Genomic DNA, 23,785 nt, shown 5'->3' on the forward strand with positions numbered 1-23,785 from the left:
CTTTGGATTTACCCTGCCTCCCGGTGTCTTATGTTTGGGCCTCTCCTCCTGTGGCTCATTTCACAGACCTCTCAGCTGGACTCCAATCAAGTCCCAAACACATCTCAAGGACAATTAAAGCAAAGAGGATGCACTTGACCAAATTAATTTCATTACAGATAACATTATCTACAATCACGTCTGCTCTGCATCCTCAGTACAAATGTAGTAAGGCTCTTAAAAGAACAGAAGCATTTTGTCTTGTACTTAACATTAACTAAGTGCCTGATCGACAAAGCTGAGACTTTCATTCTTTTATCAGAGCAACTAAAACACATTTAAGCACTCTAGCAAACTTTCCTAACAGCTTGTCAGTGAGTGTTGGCAAATTTAGAAGTGTTTCTAGTTTGTTTCCTAACATTAGAGAGACAGACAGACAGAGAGAAAGAGAGAAGAGGTTACAGTGTGTAATGATAATGCAAGTGGAGCTACATGTACATCACATCAAAGCGGTGGATTAGTGCGGATCAGCTCCAGACAAACTCTGATGTAATGAGAGCTAAGTCAAAACTGCAGTGCTGTGTTAGACACATTAAAAATGTGGATTGCCGACACAAATCTTAGTCAGCACTTATTAGGCTTATTAGGCAAACATATTTTACTGATTCAGCCGACAAAATCATGAGAGATGAAGCTGGGAGACCATCTGTTCTATTCTTATTTAAGCCATTTTATTATAAGTTGTATTTAACTGCAGTAACAACAGAGTTTCAACACTTCTTGGACAAAGTATCTTAAACACATGGTTTTTTAGGCTTTTCTAACAAACCAAAGGATTTCTGTTAAAAATTCTGACCCTCTGCCTCAATAGACTTTTCAGCACTGGGAGACGCAGCATTTAATGTGGAGGTCAGGTGCACCTAAAGGGTAGCCAACACTACAAAAGAAATTCAACATAGTCAAGCTTCCTTTGTGTTAGCAAGTGTGACAAAACCTAAAACCCCATTCTGAGTATCACAGTTATACTTAGCATCTTTCTCATCTTCAGGCTCCATCCACGTGCACATAAAAATATGATTCATATGACTCTGCAAAAATTATCCATGTGAGTGCCGCCCACACCAGAAAAGTCGAGATGATGATGAAAAAATGCTAAAAGTCTATGAAGAACATGTTAAAAAATACGTAACAGTGCAACACCGATGCAATTGATAAAGCAGATTAATGCTGCAGAACATTATTATCACAGATATTTAGTTAGTTTAATGAGACAGAAAACTCTTACTTTAAGCTTGACATAGCTCACTAGCAAATAACTCCACAGTGACTATAGCAGGGATGCTGACAAGCTTTGAAACGTTAGTCAGCAGCCTGCCACACGCTCTAAAATAATTTAAATGTTTCTTCACAGCTTTTTAAACTGCTCTAAAGTTCTACAAAAAAACTCACTAAGCGGAAAGACAGATACCTGTGACAGAAGGACATGGGCATAGTCAGTGACAATAAACATAAATTGGATGCCATTTAAAGGACATCTTTCATCGTTCATGCTTGCCAAACTTAAAATTTAGCTTTGGCTTAAACCTTTTAATTTATTTGATCGTTGTGTAAGTCTTGCCTCCTGTGCTTCAGACCAACTCTTTGTTAGTGGGCCTCCAAGCCTTTTTTTTTTCCAGAGATTTGTGCCAGCTCCAACCTTCACTCCTCATCATTTCCTACCCTACCAGCAGCTCTTGATTATCTGCTTCCACGGCCTCATCTTCATTCAAGCAACTTTTAATGATTCTCTGCTTTCAATAAAAAAGAGACTCAAATATTACACTGTTTCCTGTTTCTGGGTCAGCTCCTGCTCATTCAAGACTGTGACTGTGGTGAGTCATTACTTGCGAGGCATGCTTTTATCATAGAGGGGTAAATATACAAAAACAACACAAGGCCACGTCTGCAGACTTTCTGCGTTTGTTTGGAGATTGTGTAACACACACTGTACATCATAGTGTCGGTGTTAATCTTCTCTGCACACTCAGAGCAGGAGTGTTTGTTTTCCGTGTGTCATAAGTTACTGATAGGAGACGGCTGCTTGTTCATGAGAGTGAACTGAAGAGATCAGCTAATCTTAATTACTGTTTCTAGCAATACAAACTCCATATATTGTGATTTTAGTCTGCAGATTTACCTTCTTTAAAGCTTTTTTTTAGTGCTGCGAGCTGCTCTTTTACACAAAAAGGTGTAGCAAATAAAAGAAAAATCTGAAGATAAAGAAACATAATCATTTTGCTTCCGAGCAGGGCGCTAGGGATGTGCTCATGAGTTTTAAAACTATTTATAATCAACACATAGTACTTGAAAGCCTTTTAAAGCAATGTTGCTTTATTCAATTTTATTTTATTTCTATTATCCACCATCAACCAGCAACTGCAAATAGCCACATGTGGAACAAAAAGTTCTCAAACAGTACTGAGCTTCAAGTTGGTAACAAGATATTTTCACTGAGAGTCACACCAAAAAATGCAAGAGTCCCACATGTATACATCCAGTGTATAATTTATTCATATGCTTTAATTTTATGTGAGATAAACCGCATATCTTATAAAGTGTTTTCATGTTCATTCGGGTACAGTTTGGTCCACATGAGACCCTCAGCCAGTCAACCAGTTTGAGTTTAGTGTAACATTTAGTCAAGCAAAATATTCAGATTACAGCTCACATTGCAGAAATGCCTTTATTCACCATTTGATACCTCATTATAGTTTGGGACAAAGTTCTAAAACAAAATGCATCCTTATATGAAAAAAAAATAATGAATGAATGTGTGAATGAGCGATGCTGCACATCAGCCTATTAGTCATAACCGGTGATGGGAATAACGGTGTTACAAGTAACGGCGTTGCTAACGGCGTTACTTTTTTCAGTAACGAGTAATCTAACTAATAGCTATTTCTATCGTTACAACGCCGTTACCGTTACTAACAAGAAAATGCGGTGCGGTCGCGTGACTATTTTTCAACAAACAGGCGGTTGAAGCTGTCTTCAGCTTACTGCGTGGTATATCAGTAGGAAGTAGCTGTCTACGTAAGTAATCTGGGCGCTACGGCTTTAAGCAGCTGTGCGCGCTCCCGCGGACGGCAATCACTTTTTGGCACAACACCTGGAGCTAGGGGGCAAAACAATCGCATGAGTGCTGCTGTTTGACTGAGGAAGCATAAAGTAGTCGAGTCGTGGTAACCCAAACACATGTCCACTTCAAGATGACAAAGCAACAAGGTGATATATACCAGTTTTTAATTGTGTTGATAGGCTACGTAAAACCCAGAGTCATGATAAACAATTCATACGCTGTGTTTTTTCCTCAATAGTTTTGCCACATTTAACGTCTAAGGACAGCGCTAGCAAACACTCATGACCAAAAAATAAAAACAAACAAATTTAAAAAAATAATAATAATAACATCCCTTTTGTGTTGGTGGAAGAATGTACCATGTCGACCAATCAAAAAATGATATGGCAACATGACATTTGGTTATTTAGGAAGAGGGGGAAGTTTTAGGAGTGACAGCGAGAGAGAGAGAGAGAGAGAGAGAGTTTTGAGATGTGAGAGATTTGTGATGTTTAGCGTGTGTGCCGTTAATGTGTTGTCTTGTGTAGTGTTGTGGATAATTTTGTGTTGTGTGTGTCAGAACAATGAGGCAGCTGCTGAATAAAAACAGGAGTGATACACCTGCTGCTGTCAGGCCTGCAGGCGTCAGGCTGTGATGTTCTCCTTTATAGTGGACATAAATTATTTTTTCGAGTGGCACAAATAATTTGTGTGGCATCTTATTGAATGCAGAACACCTGACTGTTACGTAAATAGTTTGGAATGGTTATACAAAAGGGTAAAAGGTAAATCGGTGCAAATAACATTGTTGTTTGCAAAACTTGTGCATATAATTTTAAAATTGACATTTTATATTTGCATTTTAAGTTATGAAATATGATTCAATAAACATGTTTATTGAATCTTTTCTACTTTTTTCTACTCAGGTTTTATGTTTTTTCTCTGATTTTAGATCAATTGTGTTAGTACAGTATGTCAAAATGAAAACATAACTGTAAATTCAGACATGTGAGGTTGTGCTGAAAAGGATGATACCAAACAAGGCAAAGTAAATAGTTTTTAACCCTTTAAGACCTACCATAGAACCAAGTCCGCCAGAGCTTATATTATATTTTTACATGCTGTGGTGCCATTTTTGGGAGCATTCCAAGTTGCTATGCATCAATACAACCATTATAGCCCAAATTTTAATAATATGTATGCATTAAGTGCATAGTAATTACATAATTTGCAAAAATAATTGCAATAAACTACAAAAAAATTGAAAATCGTTTTTGTTTTTTTTTAATATATTTCTAGTTAGAGAAATTTAAGAGGCTTATGCCTCAAAACTGTAAATACAAAAAAGTTGCACAACATAGTTTCCCACCACAGGAAATTTATTTTGAGTGTCTTCATAGTTTTATTTTTGAAATACACCAATTTTCATTTACTACAGGAAAAACGAAAATAAATATTATAATGCAAATTTGCAAAAAAACAGCATATGCATCAAAATAAACTATTTCCAGCAGTGCAATATAACTTTTAAGCATCCCAGAAACAATACAGAAAGTCATAAAGTCAAACATAACCTTTAAAAACACCACTACAGGCTGATGGGGCCCTGAAGGTAAAAAAAAACTACATTTCCGAGAAAATGACGTCACTTCTAGAAGCAGAGGATGGAGGGAGGAGTGAGGGAGGAAGATGTAGCATCTTTCAACTTCTGTTTTGTTCAGCTTCACTTCTGTTGTGTTTTGTGTGCTGTGCTAGCATTTTCTTAGGTTGCAGTGTGTTTGACTTCTCAGGGCCAACCTCAGAGGCTGTGGCTCCGATTTCTGATCTAGTTTTCAGGTCGTTAATTTCAATCAGAAGCGTGTTTAGGGGAAACAACCATCGGTAATCTTGTTTAGCAAATGCTTTGCAAATAGTGCAAATAGTGACCCTGCAGTATCATCTGTTCTAGTCTACACCTTCTGCATTTTTTTCCCCTTGTTCTCATTTCAAAGCAGCTCATTCTGCCTTCTCTTATGTTGCCTCACTGCCCTCTGCTGTTCATTGAAATTAAATGCATGAGCAGCAGAAATTCAGCACATATTTGTCATAATTTTGACTCCATTGCACATTAGAAAAGAATCCAAGTTGGAGCGATGTTTTGTTCCCAGCTTAGAAAGCAGAAGTCGGGTTATGAGCTCGTGGATGTGCAGGCGGGTCATTCATCTTCACATTCTACACTGGCCGCAGATATGGGTGTTTGTGTTAGACCTGGGCTACATGCCCGTTATTTGTCCTGCCTCATGTCCATATTCAGCTAAACAGCTAGAATAATTATTTACACCACCTTCAAAACAAAAGCTCCACAGGGTTGCATTTATTCTGGCTAATCTCGTGAGTGCTCTCTATGAAACAGTAAGTCCATAGGGAGTGGCATTTCTCCACTTTATTAAAAGCTCTTTGTTTTTACTGTATCCAATCAAAAAAAAGTCAACTACACGTTTAACTCTCCTTTGATCTTTATTGTGATCTCAAAAAGTACAGCACAAACAAATGAAGCACACTACAATATTCAGAAGTACTTTACTGAGGAATACACAATGTCGAAGCAGCGACCGTATCATGCAGATCGAGGTCTCTTAGGCAGTTTCAAAGCAGAATATACAGCAGCATGTACCTAACTTCATCTACAGTATCGTTGGACACGTCGGTCCTCACACCACAAATTACTGATTTATTAACATAAAGAAAACTGCATTTATATTTTTACAGTAGTGCAAAGCTGACCACAGTAAAGCAAAGCAAATGCAAGCAGGAGATAAAATCGGCGCTGACATTCACTAAATAAATCAGCTGCGTAATACTGACAAAAAGCTTTGACATTCACTTCAAAAGGAACAAAGGTATTCAGTACTGTTCAACACAATCAACAGTGCAAGCATGGATGTAAAATTAATGCTTGTGTTGTATTTCTTTCAGTAATGTGATGAGTACATTTGTCAAAGCATGTTAAATACAGTGGTTGTGTGTCCAAGAAAAGACGTGGGCTTTAACCATTTGGTGAAAAAGTGAGTGTGGCTCAGAGCTGAGATTAAAAAAAATCAAAATGCTGCTCCAGAGACAATGAACTGGATATTACCCAAGTCTGTCTCTACAAAAGGACCTCAGGTAACAGCTGTGTGACAAATAAGACAGCTGCAGTGGTTCTAGTGGGTCCACATGCTGAATATCAAGAGGGGAAAATATTTCCTGTACAAAGTTTTGTTCATGTTGTTTAGACCGTGTATTTTTCCCTATTTGTGAATTAGAAAACAGTTTAATAAAAAAGAAATCGTAATGAAGAATTATAGAGCAAGAATTGAAGAACAAGAGTTCCGGGTCATCAAATTTAAAATAAAGATCCCTCTATCAATTAAATTCCCTGCTGATGCTGACCCTAGGTTTGCCCTAACATCGGCCATGTCTTCTTTTGGCTAGCAGGACTTTACTAGATTAACCTGGGTGTCTTCAGGCTTAATGTTAACATCAAACAGAAAAAAGCCAGTAACTGCTAAATATCATTGTTACATAACATTAGCCAGAAGAACGACACTTATGTTATTTTATCTACTAAACCCAGAAACATTGTAAGAAAAAAAGAACATTTTATTGAACTCTATCAGAAAAAATCTACAACAGCAGTAATGGAGAAGTGTAACTTTCAGGGGAAACAGCTTTTAAAACCCTTGTTTTGGTTTAGTTTAGATTTGACTGGTGATTTTAGCCATGTAGGTTTTTATGTCCCAGTGACAATTATTTAGGATAGATTAGGATAATTGAAGTACTCCTTCAGAATAATAGCATAACCACGGTTGCCTAGATCGCTGCTAGCTACCTAATGTAACTGCTAGCTGGCTAACCGTTATTAGCTTAATCGCTAAAGTTGTACCTAAGTACTGTCTGAATCCACATGAGTTTTGGATTTTTGTACTGTGTGTTGGAGCCTTTGTTGGTGTACAGGATTAGTAGACTCTATTTAAGTTAGCATTGATTAGTTCTTGTATTTGGGAGTGAACGAGAGGTGGCAAGGGAAGGCACTCTGGAGCTAGCATAAAGGTCATGCTTTGGATTTTCAAGGACAAATCCCATTCAGTGTTTTACACAGGAATTATTTTCTAAGTTATGTTACAATCTGTTCTCACATCAGTAATAAAATAGCAGTCAATTAAAAATGTTAATTAGGGTTCTCATTGAGAATGTAATCCAAATATTTAACTGCATTTTTCCTGAATGCTAATTTGTGATCCACTCACTGGCCACCTCATACCAGTAACACCTGGCTAGTACCACCACATCCCAAAGGGGCTCTACTGGATTGAGCTCTGGTGACTCTGGAGTCAACATTTATGTAGAGTGAACTCGTTTTGATGCTCAAGAAACCAGTTTGAGATGATTTGAGCTTTGCAACATGACACGTTAACCTAATGGAAGCAATGCTCAGCTGGCCCTACCATCTGAATGTTGGAGCAGAAATTCACAGTCGTCAAATATAATTCTCAGTCTTCTTTTTCCAATTCAATTAGTAATTTTGAGCAGGTCATCTTGACCATGTCTGTATTCCTAATTACACCGAGCTGCTTCCATGTGTTTGATTTAACATTTGCATCAGCAAGGAGTTGAACTGTGTACATCATGAACTAGCCAGTGAGTGTATTTCTCATAGTTTTCTTGTTCAGGTCATTCTTGCACATCTTAAACATGTTCTTTTAATAAAAAATAGGAGTTAACTTTAAACAAAAAATATGAAAAATCTGCACCATCAGCATCCTATTGCTCTCACTAGGAGGCTGATGCCTCCATCAGTCAGACTGCTGATGGTAGCACAAAGGAAAGAAAAACATTTTGGTCAGTGTGACAGTGAGAGCTCTGCAGGTGGTGTATTGACTGGCAGGTCAACACCTCCATCGTGTTGCATTTTAAACTTTCACTGTCAGCTCTCCTCTGTTTTAGCAGCAGTCACTTAATAAACTCCCTATGGAGCAACTCTGCATTTAAATGTCTTGCCAAATTCCAGCATTGTTAAACGCAGCGCAATTGCTGCCACAGTCGAGGAAACCTTCGTCTACGGTAATTATACTAATGTTTCAAAGTTAATGTGGTGACATTTCACCTGTATTCAGCTCTGCATGTGGCTTGTGTAAACTGATTAGTATTCCAGCTCTGAGTCAGAAAGTTAAACAAAACACTCAGGCACGCATGGTGCAAATAAACACATTTTAAAGAAATGTGCAGTGAAATGAGTGTAAATTATTGCTTTGGCTGATACAACAGTGGACACAGTGTCACATTCAATGAATACAAAAAGAATCAAACAATCGTGGATGTGAGAAACATTCATAACAGAATCTCTGCATGGAGTCAAATCAAAGGCAAAAAGCTTTTGCAAACCTGTAGAAAATGTTCACAACATACATATTTAGATTTCTACTATCCAAGCTGGGAGCAGGGCTGCCAAATGCCACACATCGAGTAAGGTTCATAAAATATTTATAAATATTATTTAGCAGGTTTGCAAAAATGAAATTTAAGCAAAGCTGCTGCTCCACATTCGATATTTTGGCAAGGAGAAATCTTAGGTGTTGATGTCATTTAGACACCATCTGTGGCAGTTCGTAAAACAGAGTTTCGAGGTGAAGTGGCCCTTCATGGTTTGACTGAAACAGCACCAGCAAAAGTTCTCTCAAACTTTGATTTGATGAGGGGAATTTTTCTCCTCTGGTCTACATCTCATCTCTGCTGAATTATGTTTAGTCCCAATTGGGGCAGAATTTATCTACTCTGCTAGGTAATTTTCTGAATGCAACTTCAAAACAGTCAGAAATAGACACAGCACCACTGTGACAGAAGATCTTGTGGGAGTCCCGCTCCAATTTAACTGGATATAAAATATTTAAGTGTGGCCAAATGACATATAAAACTGGGATACACTTTTATATTATGTTTGATTGCATCCTGCTGTGTCCACAAGATGAAAACATGAGACTGAGATGCAAATTGAAATTTAAATTGAGATTCAGAGGGGTCTTTCTGGAAATTCAGCAGCTCCTGAACTTAGTTGGAATTCATCCCCTCCCAAAAAGGATCAAAAACACCCCCCTGCCCCATAAATCACACCTTTTCATATATCTATACGTCTTCGTCTCTGATAGTCAGTGCGCTAACCGTCAAAATATTCCAAACTGCTGATCAATACATCGCAATCTATCTAATAGCTGTTTTTGGCTGATAAAGTAAATTTGGTTTGTTATTAAATTAAACAAAAAGGGTTCATAACTGAGGTGTAACAGCTGTGATACAATCGTTATGAGTCCTTAAAGCAACAACAATGAGTGTAGTGATGGAGTGGTGCCAGCCTCCTCATGCACAGCTACAATCGCTATGGTCATCTCTGATGCTGGTGGTCTAACGCTGCAGTGAGGGCAGATAGGCAGTGTGTATGTGTGTGCACTTCTTTTTTTAATTTTTTTTTTTGGGGTCAAACATCTGTTTACAATGTGGGAAGTCTGAGGGAAAAGTCCCCATTTTAAATGATTAAGATCCTGTCTAAGGTTAGATTCTGTTTGTGTGTGTGTGTGTGTGTGTGTGTGTGTGTGTGTGTGTGTGTGTGTGTGTGTGTGTGTGTGTGTGGTTGAGTTAAGCTGTTGGCAGTGATGCGACATGACGTTAGCTGGGACGTGTTGGGCTGAGCGGACATGGAACAGAGCCTTCCCAGATATGTCCAGCAGATGGAGGAACCATCTCTGCGAGTGTGAGGCTGGTTCTGATGTATTGATGGCCTACCAGACATCTAAGGGAGACCTCTGTGGGGGTTCATGAAGACGGGAGACCTCTGTAGGGGTATGAAGGGCTCAGTGAGGGTGTTTAGAGGTTGACAAGGTGGAGATCGGAGGCAGAGAAGTGGGGGCACAGAGCCATGTCTGGGTTCTTCAGCTGTCGCAGGATCCTTCGGTGAAACTTGGAGCGGACTCGGTTAAACTCCATGATGTCGCTGGGATCCTCCTCAATCCAGAAGCGGTGGAACTCCTGCATCAGGTAACCTGCCAAGAAAGAAAGTAAATAGACACATATGTGCAGCTAATCCACAAGTAATTATCCTCGTACTGCATTTTAGCATCTTTTTTATTTTCCACCACACAGTTTAACTGATTTGTTTCTTTCTCACACCTCTTTTTTTTACCATAGCAGGTGGAAAAAAGAGAAAAAGCTTCCAATTACAAATCTGCACACACAGTTAAACAAACAGCTGAAAGTTAATGACATATTTTTAACAATGTATGTGGTTTATGTGGTTTAATTTTTTGCCACTTTGGGACATTAGAAATTTTTTTCTATGACTGTATACAGTTAAGGCTCTCACAGTTTAAAAGATGAACGTAGTTCTGGCTCAGAAAAGTGGATGCAATGCAGAAACAGCCACCAGGGGCGCTACCTGTGGTGGACCCCATAGACTTCTGCTGCTATAGAAGTCCATTAACCCATTTTTGGCCAAACTGATTAATTCAAATAATAATAAAATAATAGTAATCCAAAATACATTTTGTACATTTTGGATATTTTAAGTTTCAGAAGGATTATGCTCGTTGGTTAAAACTATAAGCCTTAACAGTCTGCAGAAACATTAGTTATAAAAAGAGTTCCCAGATATACAGTTGGAATAAAGGTTGAAACTACCCAAACAGAATAAAACAGTTTTTTGTCCCAGGCTTTAAACTTGTATTATTGATATGTTCGGCTTGGGGTATTTGGAGAAGGACCTGCTTTGGAAGATGCCACTTGGTTAAAATACAATTTTATGCAAGTTCTGTATACCAACATCTCCCCAACCTTAAACTTTAAAAGAAAACTTTTTTTAATTCTGATGCAAAAACGTTCAAAATTCTAAGCAAAATGAAAAATACATAAATCAATATACGGGAAAAATAAAGATAAAATACTGTTCATCCCAATCCAATGTACTCACAGAAGGTCTGCTGGAAGTGCAGCAGGCTGGGCATCTCTGGAGCCACATTGTACAGATGGGTCTTCAGAGCTCCACTCACCAACAGAGAGTAGGCCAGATCTGTGATGTTGATGCCCACAATGGCAAAGGAATACCTGGGGGACAAAATATTTACTAAGTCAGTAGGTGGGACCCTGTTTTTTGTTAGACTGCTGTGACAGGAGAGGAGAAACAGACTGCAGGTTTTCCATTTCACAAAAGATTTTATGTTTTGTAGAGAACGGAGATTACACTCAAACAGATGGAAAGAGAGCCTCTGTAAGCAAATAACCATAGACATTAAACACAAGGACTTAAAATTCTAAAGGCATAAAATATAGATTAACAGGATTACTGTCCCAACATCACTCGGCCATAATGGTGTGCTCAACATCTTTAACCATTTCACTTCATGAGAAAGTCCACACTCAGTGCAAATCACAAACTGTCTATTTATTAAAGACACTGCTGCGATGTCGCACTTGTTTTTTCACAACAATCCTCGGCTCTATTCGGCGCTAATGCAGACTGACAACAGAAGCCAGCGTAGCAGTACAGCAGGCCACACAGTAGTAAAATACTTCCTGCCCATTAGCACATAAACACAGTGTCTCCTGCTTACAGATCCACACACTTCTACAACGCACTCACATGCATATGCTGGCTTGTTGTGAGCGTCACATGCTGAAGCTGCTCTGTTTTGAGGCCAAACCTCACACAGCTCCAGCAGCAGCAGCCCAGATTTCCCTGCTCCACACACACGTGCATGTCTGCATATATTGCATGTGCATGTGAGACTTACCCAATCGCTTTGTCAAGGTTCTTCTGTTCCCATTCAGGCTTGTTTACCTCGCTGTGAAGGACACACACTTGAGTCACGGATAGTTTACATGTGAAGCAGCAACCACAGTGCACCATAATGCGCATAAAAGCTAAATCTTCTGAGAACAATTTAGAAACTGTCTGTTAATGCTGATTTATGGCTCTCTTTTTTTCTGCCTTTAGGCTGACAAGATGATGCTTCAGTTTGTATAAATTATCATGCTTAGTGCAGCTTTAGGTGCATGAAAAATCAACCTAAATGAGTAAGCAATGAACGCAGCAAACGGCAAGTGAATGAAAGTGAAGTAGAGTACCTTGGCTTTCTGTGTGTGCTCCTACAGTGCATGAGACAGACAGAGAAGGAGGCATGGGCAGAAATGGAGGTGGAGGAGAAATAAAAGAAAAAGAAGAAGAATCTTCATTTTGGAAATGAGACCGCTCACTGGGATGCCGATGAGAAACAATACAAGCAGCAGTAGTCAATAAAAGATGAGGCAGTGAATGGCATCAAGCTGTAAAAATGAATATAATCAAGCAGAGTATGATGGATGCAGAGTTATGCATGATTAAGTACAGATTAATGTAGAAGGAATACACCAAGTAGTTGTAAGTAGACGCTTTGATTTATTTTTATGTTATATCTGTTTTTAAAAATGAAGCCAGTGCTGAATTGCCTTCACTCTTCTGAATGGCCAGCAGGGGGCGACTCCTCTGGCTGCAAAAAGACTTCCATTTGTACTGAAACGTATGGGAAAAAACGTCCTCAGTTCCCTAACTGTGTGACCTCAATTAACACTTTTCTGGTGTCTTTATGAAGTCAGTCGCCAGAGTCCCGTCACATTTAGTAAAACTTAAAGTTCATTTTTCAAATTGTGGTCAGTGTTAGAGACAGAAAGTACAATTGCCCAAGCTATGTACATTGGCTAAGGGTTCAATCAAATCAATCTTAAGTTGTTAGTCAATGACAGAAAGCTGTCCTGGTTTTACCATTAGGTCCACCGTTGATCACTTTTGGTTTCAATAGAGTTTGTTTGGCATACATATGACCTTTTAGCGAACAGATGTGATATTTCTTTGATTATATTTTATACAAAACCAACCTCACATCCATGCTTTGTTTGAATCTGAAGGATATTATTTCCAGCACTGTGGTTACATCTAATATAATGTGTTATATTGTGATTCTGCTGTATAATTTACACACTTTTCATTGACTAATACTTGAACTTTGTGCTATTATAGCTCAATGTGCACTTTCCTCTGTTATTGCAAGGTTACATTTTTCTGTACTTTTCTTTTTCTATGAACTATAAACTCCATAAATTCATATACAGTCTACATCTGTAATTATTGGCAGAGATGTTCTACCAATCCACTTGGTGTATTCCTTTCATATGCCCGTGAAAGGCAAAATGAACATACTTGTGCTTTGGTTGGAGGGAATCATGGAGCATCTGCAGGGCAGTAGCCTTGTCGTGTTCAGCAAAATACCTGTAGAAAGACAACATAAGGGAAAAGGCATGTCTGAACTTCCCATTCATGGATATGCATATGTAGCCTATGAATTATAATTATTTATTTATAGTTTTGGCTTTGATTTAAAGTCTTTAAATGACATGCTGAACATGTATATCTCCATATGTAAGTGTTGCACTGCTTGGCTGGTTTTTAATCTGTGTTCCAGGCCGACAGCTTACAGCAGGTTGTGCAGGCCCAGCAGTCCCATGCCCCTGAAATCAGTCTTTGGATCGCTGCCCTGGAAACCAATCTCACACCACTGTTTGGATATGCGACCCGTGAGAGGTGTGTCAGGGCGCAGCTCTTTCCATAGCTACAACACACACACAAGCACACAACCACAGCTCAGTAGAGTAAAATTATTATTCTATAACAAAGCATAGTATTCATTACAGTGTAATATCATGCCTGACAAGTGTAAGTACGAGACTGTAACATAGTGGTACAGGGGGAACTTTTTCTATAGTAAAAAATGTATTTAATTTAGTAGTGGGAGAACATCCATTTAATGAAATGAACTACGGGATAACCGATTTAACTCAAGCAAATGTAAAGAGTAATGATTCAAATAAGTGACCCCAGTCATGAAGTTTATCTGACACTACATGAAGACAGATACAATATTTTGTTCTCTTTAACCAACCAGAGAGAGACTGCATACCTTCATCAGCATTTCCTCATGCTCAGGATTTTCGCAGTCATAAGGCTCCCTGCGTAGCTTCTCCACCTCTGCCACCAGGCTCCTGTAGCCCACAATCTGCAGCAGGCTGGCCTGCAGAGAGATGCCGAGCCTGGAGAGACAAAGGGACAGGTAGTCCGTTTGTCTCTGAGGGGTGCATTGTATAAACTCTCCGCTGTCCTTCACAGCTACTCTAGGGATTAGCTTCCTTTGTTAACCTCTAATTAACCACAACACAAGAACAGAAATGTGATATGCAGCGCAGAGTCTCACTGTGGGTTGGTGTCAGGGTTAATTTTCTTCAAGGCCATGATGTCATCGATGGTTTTCTCCACTTTATCAGGATGGACGCTGAGGGCAGACTGCAGCAGCTGGAGTGGATAAGAGCAGAGAAGATGGCAGGAATATAAAGAGAGAGGCAAGGACAGAGTGGGAACACATGTTAAGGACTGAGGCAAGAAGACTGAGCAATAAACCCGGATTATGTTGCACGTGCATAACGACAGGTTGAAAGAGCCCCATACCTCATTCTTGGAGTACCTCAGAGATGACTCTGCAAGGAAATGTTGCAAAGAGTAAGACAAATGTGTACAGTAACAGTGAACAATGCTCTGTCCAATGCCTCAGACTGCTGATATGGTACACTGAATGTAAATCATGAATCTCTGAGCTAACATAATACTGAATAAGTAAGAGGCAGAAGAAAATTGGATGAATGAATTCTTGTGTTGGTTTGATTATATTCTGATTCTTCTCTGTGTTCTCGTCTGTGCCTCGCTCTGTTCAATTACTGTGTTTAAGCTTTGAATCTTTTGTGTTTCCTCCTCTTGCACATCCTGGTGTTAGTATTTGTGTATGTTTTCGTGTAGGCTTTCAGGAGCAAAGTGAAGGAGGAGATGAAAGCAGCACAGCGGGAGGTGAAACGCTGCCTGAGGGAAGCAAAGGACACCTACAGGAGGAAGGTGGAGCAGAAGTTGGAGAGGAACAATATGAGGGAGGTCTGGAATGGTGTGAAAACCATCACAGGCCACAACACCAAGAAAAGCACAGTGGGGGGGACTGTGGAGAAGGCAAACGAACTCAACAACTTCTTCAACAGGTTTGACCAGCCCACAACCCCCCCACCCTCACCCTCACCTTCACTACAGAGTCCTCTCCCCACTCTCCTGCCTCCCTCGCTTCCCCCCCTTCCTGACACCATGACACCCCCCTCCTCCAATCCCTCTCTCAGCAGCAAGACATCTCCCCCCCTCCCCTCCTCCCAAACATCTCCCAGTGTCACAGTGGATCAGGTCAGGAGGCAACTGAGGAAGCTTCGCCCCAGAAAGGCAGCAGGCCCAGACAAGGTGTGTCCTAGGATGCTTAAGGCGTGTGCTGCTGAACTTGGGGAGCCGCTACAACGAGTCTTCAACCTCAGTCTGCGACTGGGGAGAGTGCCCGCCCTCTGGAAGACATCCTGCATCGTCCCGGTCCCCAAAAAGAACCGGCCCAATGAGCTGAATGACTTCCGACCGGTGGCACTGACGTCACATCTTATGAAGACTCTAGAGCGGCTCTTCCTCAACTTCCTCCGACCACAGGTACAACATGCCCAGGACCCACTACAGTTTGCATACAAGGCGGGTGTCGGAGTGGAGGATGCCATCCTGTACCTCCTACACAGAGCCCACTCACACCTGGATGGGGGAAAAGGCACGGTCAGGATCCTGTTTCTTGACTTTTCCAGTGCCTTTAATACCATCCGGCCCTGTATGCTTCAGGAAAAACTGAACAGGATGGAGGTGGACCCCTGCCTGGTGGCCTGGATCTCCGACTACCTCACCGACAGACCACAGTACGTCAGGCTGAAGGACATCACGTCTGACACTGTGGTCAGCAGCACAGGAGCACCACAGGGAACTGTGCTGTCCCCTCTTCTCTTCACCCTGTACACCTCTGACTTCTGCTACAACTCTGAATTATGCCATATTCAGAAGTTTGCAGATGACACGGCCATCATGGGGTGTATCTGGGATGATCAGGAAGAGGAGTACAGAAGTCTGGTGAGGAACTTTGTCGCATGGAGTCACACAAACCACCTGCAACTCAACACCTCAAAGACTAAGGAACTGGTTGTGGACTTCGGGAGGTCCAGAGAAGGTCCACTGCCGGTTCAGATAGAGGGGGAGGAGGTGGAGGTGGTCAACAAGTACAAGTACCTCGGGCTGTGGGTGGACAATAAACTGGACTGGTCATGCAACACAGAGCACCTGTATAAAAAAGCCCAAAGCCGACTGTACTTCCTCAGGAGGCTGAGGTCTTTTAACATCTGCAGGAAGCTCCTGAGGATGTTTTACCAGTCGGTGGTTGCTGGAATACTTTTCTATGCTGTGGTGTGCTGGGGGAGCAGCACAGCAAAGAGGGACTCATCCAGGCTGGAGAAACTGATCAGGAAGGCTAGCTCTGTGGTCGGCATGAAGCTGGACACTCTGGTGACAGTGGCAGAGAAAAGGACATTAAAGAAACTGCTGGACATTATGAACAATGCTGGGCATCCTCTGCACACGGCCATAAACAATCAGAAGAGTCTGTTCAGTGACAGGTTGCTTCTCCCAAAGACAAGAACTAACAGACTTAAAAACTCCTTTGTCCCACACGCCATCAGACTGTTTAACTCCTCTCTGGAGGGGAGAGGGAGGGGAAACAGGAGGACAAAGGAGGGGGCAACAACTAAGCTGTAGTGCCTCTTCACCTCACTGTACAATACCTTGTGCAATACTTTTTGTAAATAGTCAACAGTGCAATAGACTCAATACTTGAAATGTGCAATTCACTTGTATTTTTATTTATTTTTTATTCCTATTTATTCTATTTATCCCCTTTGTATATTTTATTTATATTTGTCTCTGTATTTATATATGTGTGTGTGTGTGTGTGTGTGTGTGTATATATATATATATATATATATATATATATATATATATATATATATATATATATATAACAATTCTGTAACTGTAACTTCGGTCGTTGCTGTGCTTTTTTTGGAAGTCGAATTTCCCAGAGGAACCCACCTGAGGGATTAATAAAGTTCTATCTTATCTTATCTTATGTATTGGTTATTTCCTGTTTTACTTAAAGCGTTTTTTTTCTTTTGGTTTCTACATGTGTTCTGTTCCCTGAGTCCTCCTCATCACTATAAAACCCAGAATTAGATCTATCCTCATATTGTAGCAACTTGACAACCACAAGGTATTATTTAGGCTCTTTATTTTACAATATAAAGTGCATGCTGATTTGGCACTATATAAAACTGAATTGAAGGTAGCCATGCCCCAAAGAAAACTCTTATTTATCATCTGTTTTGCTCAAAATGTGACCAAAATTTACAAAATGAACACAATCCTGTATCAATGAAGACTCAAAACTAGAAATTTATACCACAAACACAGGCAGAACGGTGTTTACTGGGGTCATAAATCAAGTGAAAAACATTATTCAGATAGACTCCTATACATGAAATCTAATTGGCCCCCCACTGGCCATTACACAAAATGCAGACTTAAGTCATTTCCACACTGGCGTCACAACTGGAGTCTACGTCTATTTCAAAATGCAACTAGAATCAATGAATGATAAATATGACCAAATCATATACAAATATGAACATTGATGCATGTGTGCGAAACATTTTTACAAATAAGATGAAAGTCATACCTATCTTGAGGGTCCTGCGGGCTCCATGTTTGTTGTTGTAGCAGATTCGCTGCAGCTCGCAGCGTCCTGTAAACTTCCTGGCAACAAACTTTAGGCCCCGCCAAAGACACTTGCAGTAGAGGAACACAAAGAACTGGGTCACGACTCTGCAGGGGAGAAAACAAGGGGATTATACTCCTAAAAATTTACACCGATATTATATACAGTGGGTAAAATAAGTATTGAATACATAACCAATTTTCTAAGTAATATATTTCTAAAGGTGCTATTGCCATGAACTTCTCACCTTCATTTCTCAGTATTACACATAATTTATGGGCATCTGTGGTTTGATTTCTTTGCCTGTGTGGATTGGATTTGTTGTTACCGACATCAGGTGAGTAATGAAATAATAAATAACTGTAGGTATGATTTTTTTTTTCTGTTTGCTTTTTTACAGTTCAGCATATTACACAAATATGCCTACACAAATTTATTTTTGACCAATTTTGTTTCACATTAAGTTTGAGACAAAGACACTGAAGTGAAAATGCAGAAGCAGAGAGGAAGACACAAAGTGTCAGAAGAGTGTGCTTCACATCTTGTCTACTAGGGGAGACTTGCAGCAGATCAAAGCGTGCTATTTTTGCAGGGGATGCTGAGAATGAAAATGGAAATGTCCTGGGAAATGCATAGTGACCCATTAAGAGAATAAATGATTTCCGGCCTTCGTCCGCCTCGGTCTGCAGAGAATGCTGAACATCACCCTGAACACAATCCTTTTTTTCTTCTCAATGTTTTCGCCATCGGTTGTCTCACTAAAGATTGAAAATTGTATTTTCCACTGCTACACTCAAAAAAATGAAATTGGGTGGTTGTTACATTTGCAAAATTCAAACTTGTAATGTGAACAAAATAATTTCATGTTTCTGTGGTGAACGTAATTAAATCATGTAGGATCTGTATGAAATCCGGCAACTTCATTTATTCTTGTTGAGATGACATAATACAATCTAGTAAGAGTGGTTAGTTGCCTGGACTCACAGAATTCACAAGATCACACAAGAGTTCAAACCACAGGAAAATCACTGCGGTTAGAAGAGATAGACAACCATACACACACTATATGCCTTAGCTATTTATTGCGGTTTAACCTGTAAAGGACAAAAACATACAGAAAATTCTATATCAAGCCTTGTAATCATAGCTTCCCTATTTTTTTGAAGTCTAGATTGACAGGTCGGTGGCACAGTGGTTAGCACTGTTGCCTCGCACCCTATCACATCTGGGATAGGCCCCAGCCTCACTGCAACCCTGGTAAAGATAAGAGGATGGATGGAGTTATTATTATAAATCCATTAACATCTTATGTTAACCAGACTCTAGACTTTGTTGAACACTCCAAAAAATAACTCTTTAAATGAACTTAAAATAATCATGGAAAGGATTTCCACATTAATAAATAGCTTTCTATTACGATTAAGCATTTTTGTCGCACTAACGTAATTTGCATGGGTAGGATCAACTTAATTAAATTAAGTTGGACTCAACCTTAGTAAAACAGTTGATTCATCATTAATTAATCACGTTACTCTAACTCAAGTACATTAAGTTGGAATAACAGAATTGCATAATGCTAAAATAAAGCAATTTATTTACGTGGAAATTCTTTCAATGATTTTTTTATGTTCATTCAAAGAGTTATTTTTTTGAGTCTACTACTTTTTTTTAAATTTCCAATGTATAAATGGATTGAAAGCATTAGTAGGTAAGCTAATGGTAGCAAGAAAGCAGATTTTGTGTAGCGATTGGGAGGACTCACAGTACTTTAAGTACACTTGAAAACTTTTCTTTTCTATCCAGCTGCAAATCCTCTATCTTTGTTCAGCATTTACAATTTTTCCAGACAGAAATCAAGCCAGCTTGTGCACAAAGATCACAGTAGGACATGATCTTCAGTATCAACAACAACAAATAGAAGGTAAGAAAGGTCCGTGGGGATTAATCTTTCATTCTCAGCTTGTGGATGAGACTGGCATGTTGAACAGCTCGTACTGACGCTCAGCTTTTTAACCTTCAAGGAAGCAAACACCGAGCAAAGGGAGAGTGAAGGAGGCGTTTAAGGTTATATAGCAACCCACAATTACAGGCTTAATACACAGAACTGTCTAATAAAATGTCCTTGAACAACACACTTGCCACCTGCTAATCTATTTTAAAGGGTTACCCCACTGAGTCATACACATAAAGGTCAGTTTGCTGGTTATTGCGAGACCTGCTCATCCTGTGAAAACGGTCAAAACAATGGAGACAACCTCCCACCATCATTTTATTAAACTTCACTTTGATTTAATTACACACAAGAAAAAACCCTAACTGATGTCCCCAGCTGCTAGAATGATTAAAGTGTTGCCGTTAATTCCTTCAAAATACTCTGATCAGCCAAAAGCATGAATCATATTTCCATCTCTAAACTATTGGTAGAGTCATCGTGGCACATTAGAATAATTACTGTAAGCAAACACAGCCATCAGTGAAAAACATTGGCAGCCTGGCTTCTACTGTTCATTAAAAGTTAATGAAGCTAAATTTTCTCCAACAAATTTATTCATTCACTTGGGAAATCAGTTGGGATTTATGGGAAATTTGGTATGAACTGGGGCAAAGGGGGGGGGGGGGGAGCACTGGTGGGTAAAGCCAATTTAAAGATTGATGACTACAGATGTGGAAAAAGCACAGTTATGAATACTGCTGGCTTTGCTAAATGCAAAACATTTAAGAATCTATCTCCAAAATACTGCCAAGTTCTTTTTTTCTCCGTCATTTGGTGTTTTACATTAAAGGTGTTTTATTTCACCTGTGTTTTGTTCCCCCCTCGTGTTTTGTCTTTCTCTTTGTCGAGACGTTTACTACGCCAACACAGTTTCACAGCAGCTTGTGAAATGTTCACAGCTTCTAATCGTATTCATGGACATTAACCTCCCCTCCTTATTTTCACGTCCCTGAATACATTTATACATGTCAAGCCTTATATGTACAGATTCCTATGGATGCTTGTTTCCACTAAAGAACAAAATGTCTGTCTGCCTAAGAACTTCAGTTCAAGACAAACAAAATCTGATCTGCTGCTAAGCTGTCAATCATCTAGACCAATTTAGAACCACCAGTTAGAGTGGTAGACATAGTCTTTGGACTATGGAAATAAGCCAGAGAATCAGGACAAAACACACAACAAACTTAACACAGAAAACTAACCAGGCCATTTAAACCTCTTGCTACAAAGTGACAGTGCTAACCACTTCTGCATCAAACTATCAGAAAGCTCTTCCTCAGTGACCTCATTAAACACTTTCCTGAAGACTTTATAGGCTCAGGTGTTAATTTCACCCACATTGATTAAACTTTTGCTTTTTAATATTATACTCTCCCAGTTTTGGTCAATATTGAGCCCAAAATAGGGGGGAAAAAACCCATTAAAAAAAACCACACATTAAAAAGCCAAGGCAGAAAGAGAGAACTATTAATAGAAACACCTCTGGAGTGCTCCATTATTAAGAGGCCTCCTTACAAAGGGACTCATTCAAAGCCATTCACACCATAACAGCCACTTACTGCTACACAATGTCATAATGGACTGGAAAGAGCTTAAATGGGAGGACTGGGAATAAAGGGACCGCGGTGCTTGTTATTAATAATTAATTATAGCAGGTAGAAGGCAAACATGGATAAACAAGCTGAGAAGAGAAGGAGGAGAGTGACGATGAATTCCTTCACGTTTCCATGCAAAATGCAAATCCACAGCACAGCTTCCATCTTAATCATGGAGACTCGCCTTACCTCAGGAAATGCTTCATCTCGGCCGCTGTTACCCCTCAGGTGTCTCCGGTGCTAGTGCAGTTGAGTGATAACCTGGAAACGGAGGAGATGATGAGTGTTTGAGGCTTGCGGACACGGAGCCGCCAGACAGGCCCGAGCTCCGGAGCTGTCCGCGGTGCTGAGGAATTAACGCGCATGCAAATCTGCGGCTCTCCGCCGCAACAGCGCTTGATTCCTGCGAGCCGCAGAGCTTCTGTTTGGGTTAAATTTGGCGCTGTAAAAACCACAGCCACCCACAGAAGCTCTTCTGGAGGATTGAGGGCGGTTATTTAAGGTTTTCAGAGCAGAAAAAGGCAGATAAATTCAATTTTCATTCCTCGTTCGTCTCCGGTGTGATTTGGCAAACCAAGGCGCAAACACTGAGTAATCTGTAGCTGAAGACGCTACAGGAAATCAAACAGCGGCTGTAAAAGGTTTACCTGTAATATAACCGGTAAAACCAAAAGAAAAAGACCCTTTTCTTACCGATTTGGGATAATAAGGAGGCAAAACGGAAGGCGGGAGGCGGCAGGGTGCAGCGTTTTTGTCCTCTTCTCTGGGCTACAGTCGCCTGCTTTCCTCCATGTTGACTGACACTCAGTCTAAAAGCTACAGCAACAGCAACGCAGTGCAGAATAACAGCACTCATAAAGTCCCAGGAACATTTTCTACCAGTATCATGTATTGATAAAACTGGACACGTTCTTGTTTTTGTACCTTAAAAAGTGTAGTTGCACGTTTCCATCTCCTTGTTTTCATTGTTCAATTCTCAACCAAAACAGCTTTGCATGATTTATAGTTTAAAACCATCCTTATTTGGTTTATACTTGCCCTTAGGGCCTCAGTTTGTCCCTTAGAACAAACCAGTTTAGCTCCTTTCCTTTCTTCTTTAATACGCTTTCTTCTGATTGGCTGCCCCTCAAAAACAGACGGTTTGAATAGCAGGTGGGTGGGGCTTCTGGACCTGAGATAGCCGTATTAGAAATAGCTCCCTAATGCCATATAGATCCAAAAGTAGACAAAGAATAAACTGAAGCCTTACGTTTTGGTTCACAGAATTTTGGTTCTTCATTATTTGAAACGTATCACTATGAACACCAATAAATGTTCTAATATAGATATTAAAGGGAACGTGTAATAGGACCACTTTAATATCTTGTAGTGTAGAGATTCATTAACCTTCTGTGGTCTGAGTCATCATTGGTCATTATCCTATGTTTTGGATAAAAGCAAAAAAGGCTTTTTTTAAAGACTTGTATGAACAATAAAAAAAAAATACATATTAGGATAACACAGGGTTATTGCCAATGGTGGCTTCACAGGATTCATTTCATCTCTAAGCTGCATGATCTTGTGATGATTCAGCTTGGCATTTGCCATGAGTTTGCCTTTCCCACTGATCCACTGCCAGACCAATCACACTGGATGAAACTGCATGCAGCATGATGTTCACCACGGTGTTTCCAGACTCTTCTGTCTGCCACATGTGCTCAGTGTGAACCTGCTCTCATCGGTGAAGGGAATGGGACATCGGTGGTGGACCTGAAGGTTCTGGTGCTCTCTGGATTATGCCAGTCAAGCTCTTCAGTGGTGGGCTATGAACACTAAGTCCAACTAATGATGTCAGGCCATCATTTCACCCTAATAGAGTGACAATCTGATCAGATACATACACATGAGCATATCACTGGAAGTCATTTTGTAGGGCTCCAGCAGTACTACCCTTCTTCCTCCTTGCACAAAGCAGCAGATTGATTGATAGTTGATGTCCTTCTGCAGCCCTTTTGTCTCCTTGTGTGACAGCCTATCTCCTGCTGCAGGTACCATCTCATGCTATAACCAGTGATGAGCAAAACAGGAAAAAGCTAAATTATAGATAAACAAGTTTTTTTTAATTATGTAGGGGAGACCGGGGATAGTTGTAACATTTTTGACATTTCTGTCTGTAAATTGGAGCTCGTTTAAGGTAGTGGATTCAAAATGTAATGCAAAGTATTTACATGTCTCGGCTATTAAATAGTGCAGCTATTTTCTCTGCAGCACAATTTCCCATTGCATGGTATGGCCTCAAACACAAAGAGTGAAATGTTACAATTAACCCCATAGTCTGGGTTAGTTGTAACATATCCTGGGGTGAAATGTAACACAATGAAATAAGGGTACTGAC

The 23,785-nt window shown here is 40.0% G+C and overlaps 1 protein-coding gene across 2 annotated transcripts; it reads right to left on the minus strand.

The window, feature by feature from the left end:
- Positions 1-9,622: 9,622 nt before the first annotated feature.
- On the minus strand, positions 9,623-22,225 carry elmod1 (ELMO/CED-12 domain containing 1). Of its 2 annotated transcripts, XM_085421243.1 has the most exons (12): positions 22,105-22,225; positions 21,601-21,672; positions 17,785-17,930; positions 14,613-14,641; positions 14,362-14,459; positions 14,071-14,200; positions 13,589-13,722; positions 13,314-13,382; positions 12,206-12,226; positions 11,872-11,922; positions 11,052-11,185; positions 9,623-10,128 (listed from the first exon to the last, which is right to left on the minus strand). In XM_085421243.1, the coding sequence occupies exons 2-12, from the start codon at positions 21,615-21,617 to the stop codon at positions 9,953-9,955; spliced, it is 1,005 nt and encodes a 334-aa protein (XP_085277369.1). In that variant the 5' UTR covers positions 21,618-21,672; positions 22,105-22,225; the 3' UTR covers positions 9,623-9,952. The 2 variants fall into 2 exon arrangements, with proteins under 2 accessions (XP_085277369.1, XP_085277370.1); XM_085421244.1 differs by lacking the exon at positions 12,206-12,226.
- Between the last annotated feature and the right edge of the window lie 1,560 nt (positions 22,226-23,785).

Source organism: Rhamphochromis longiceps, linkage group LG10 (assembly GCF_057381845.1).
Source record: "Rhamphochromis longiceps isolate RC_006_pf linkage group LG10, R_longiceps_female_GT1.1, whole genome shotgun sequence".
Taxonomy (NCBI): Eukaryota; Metazoa; Chordata; class Actinopteri; order Cichliformes; family Cichlidae; genus Rhamphochromis; species Rhamphochromis longiceps.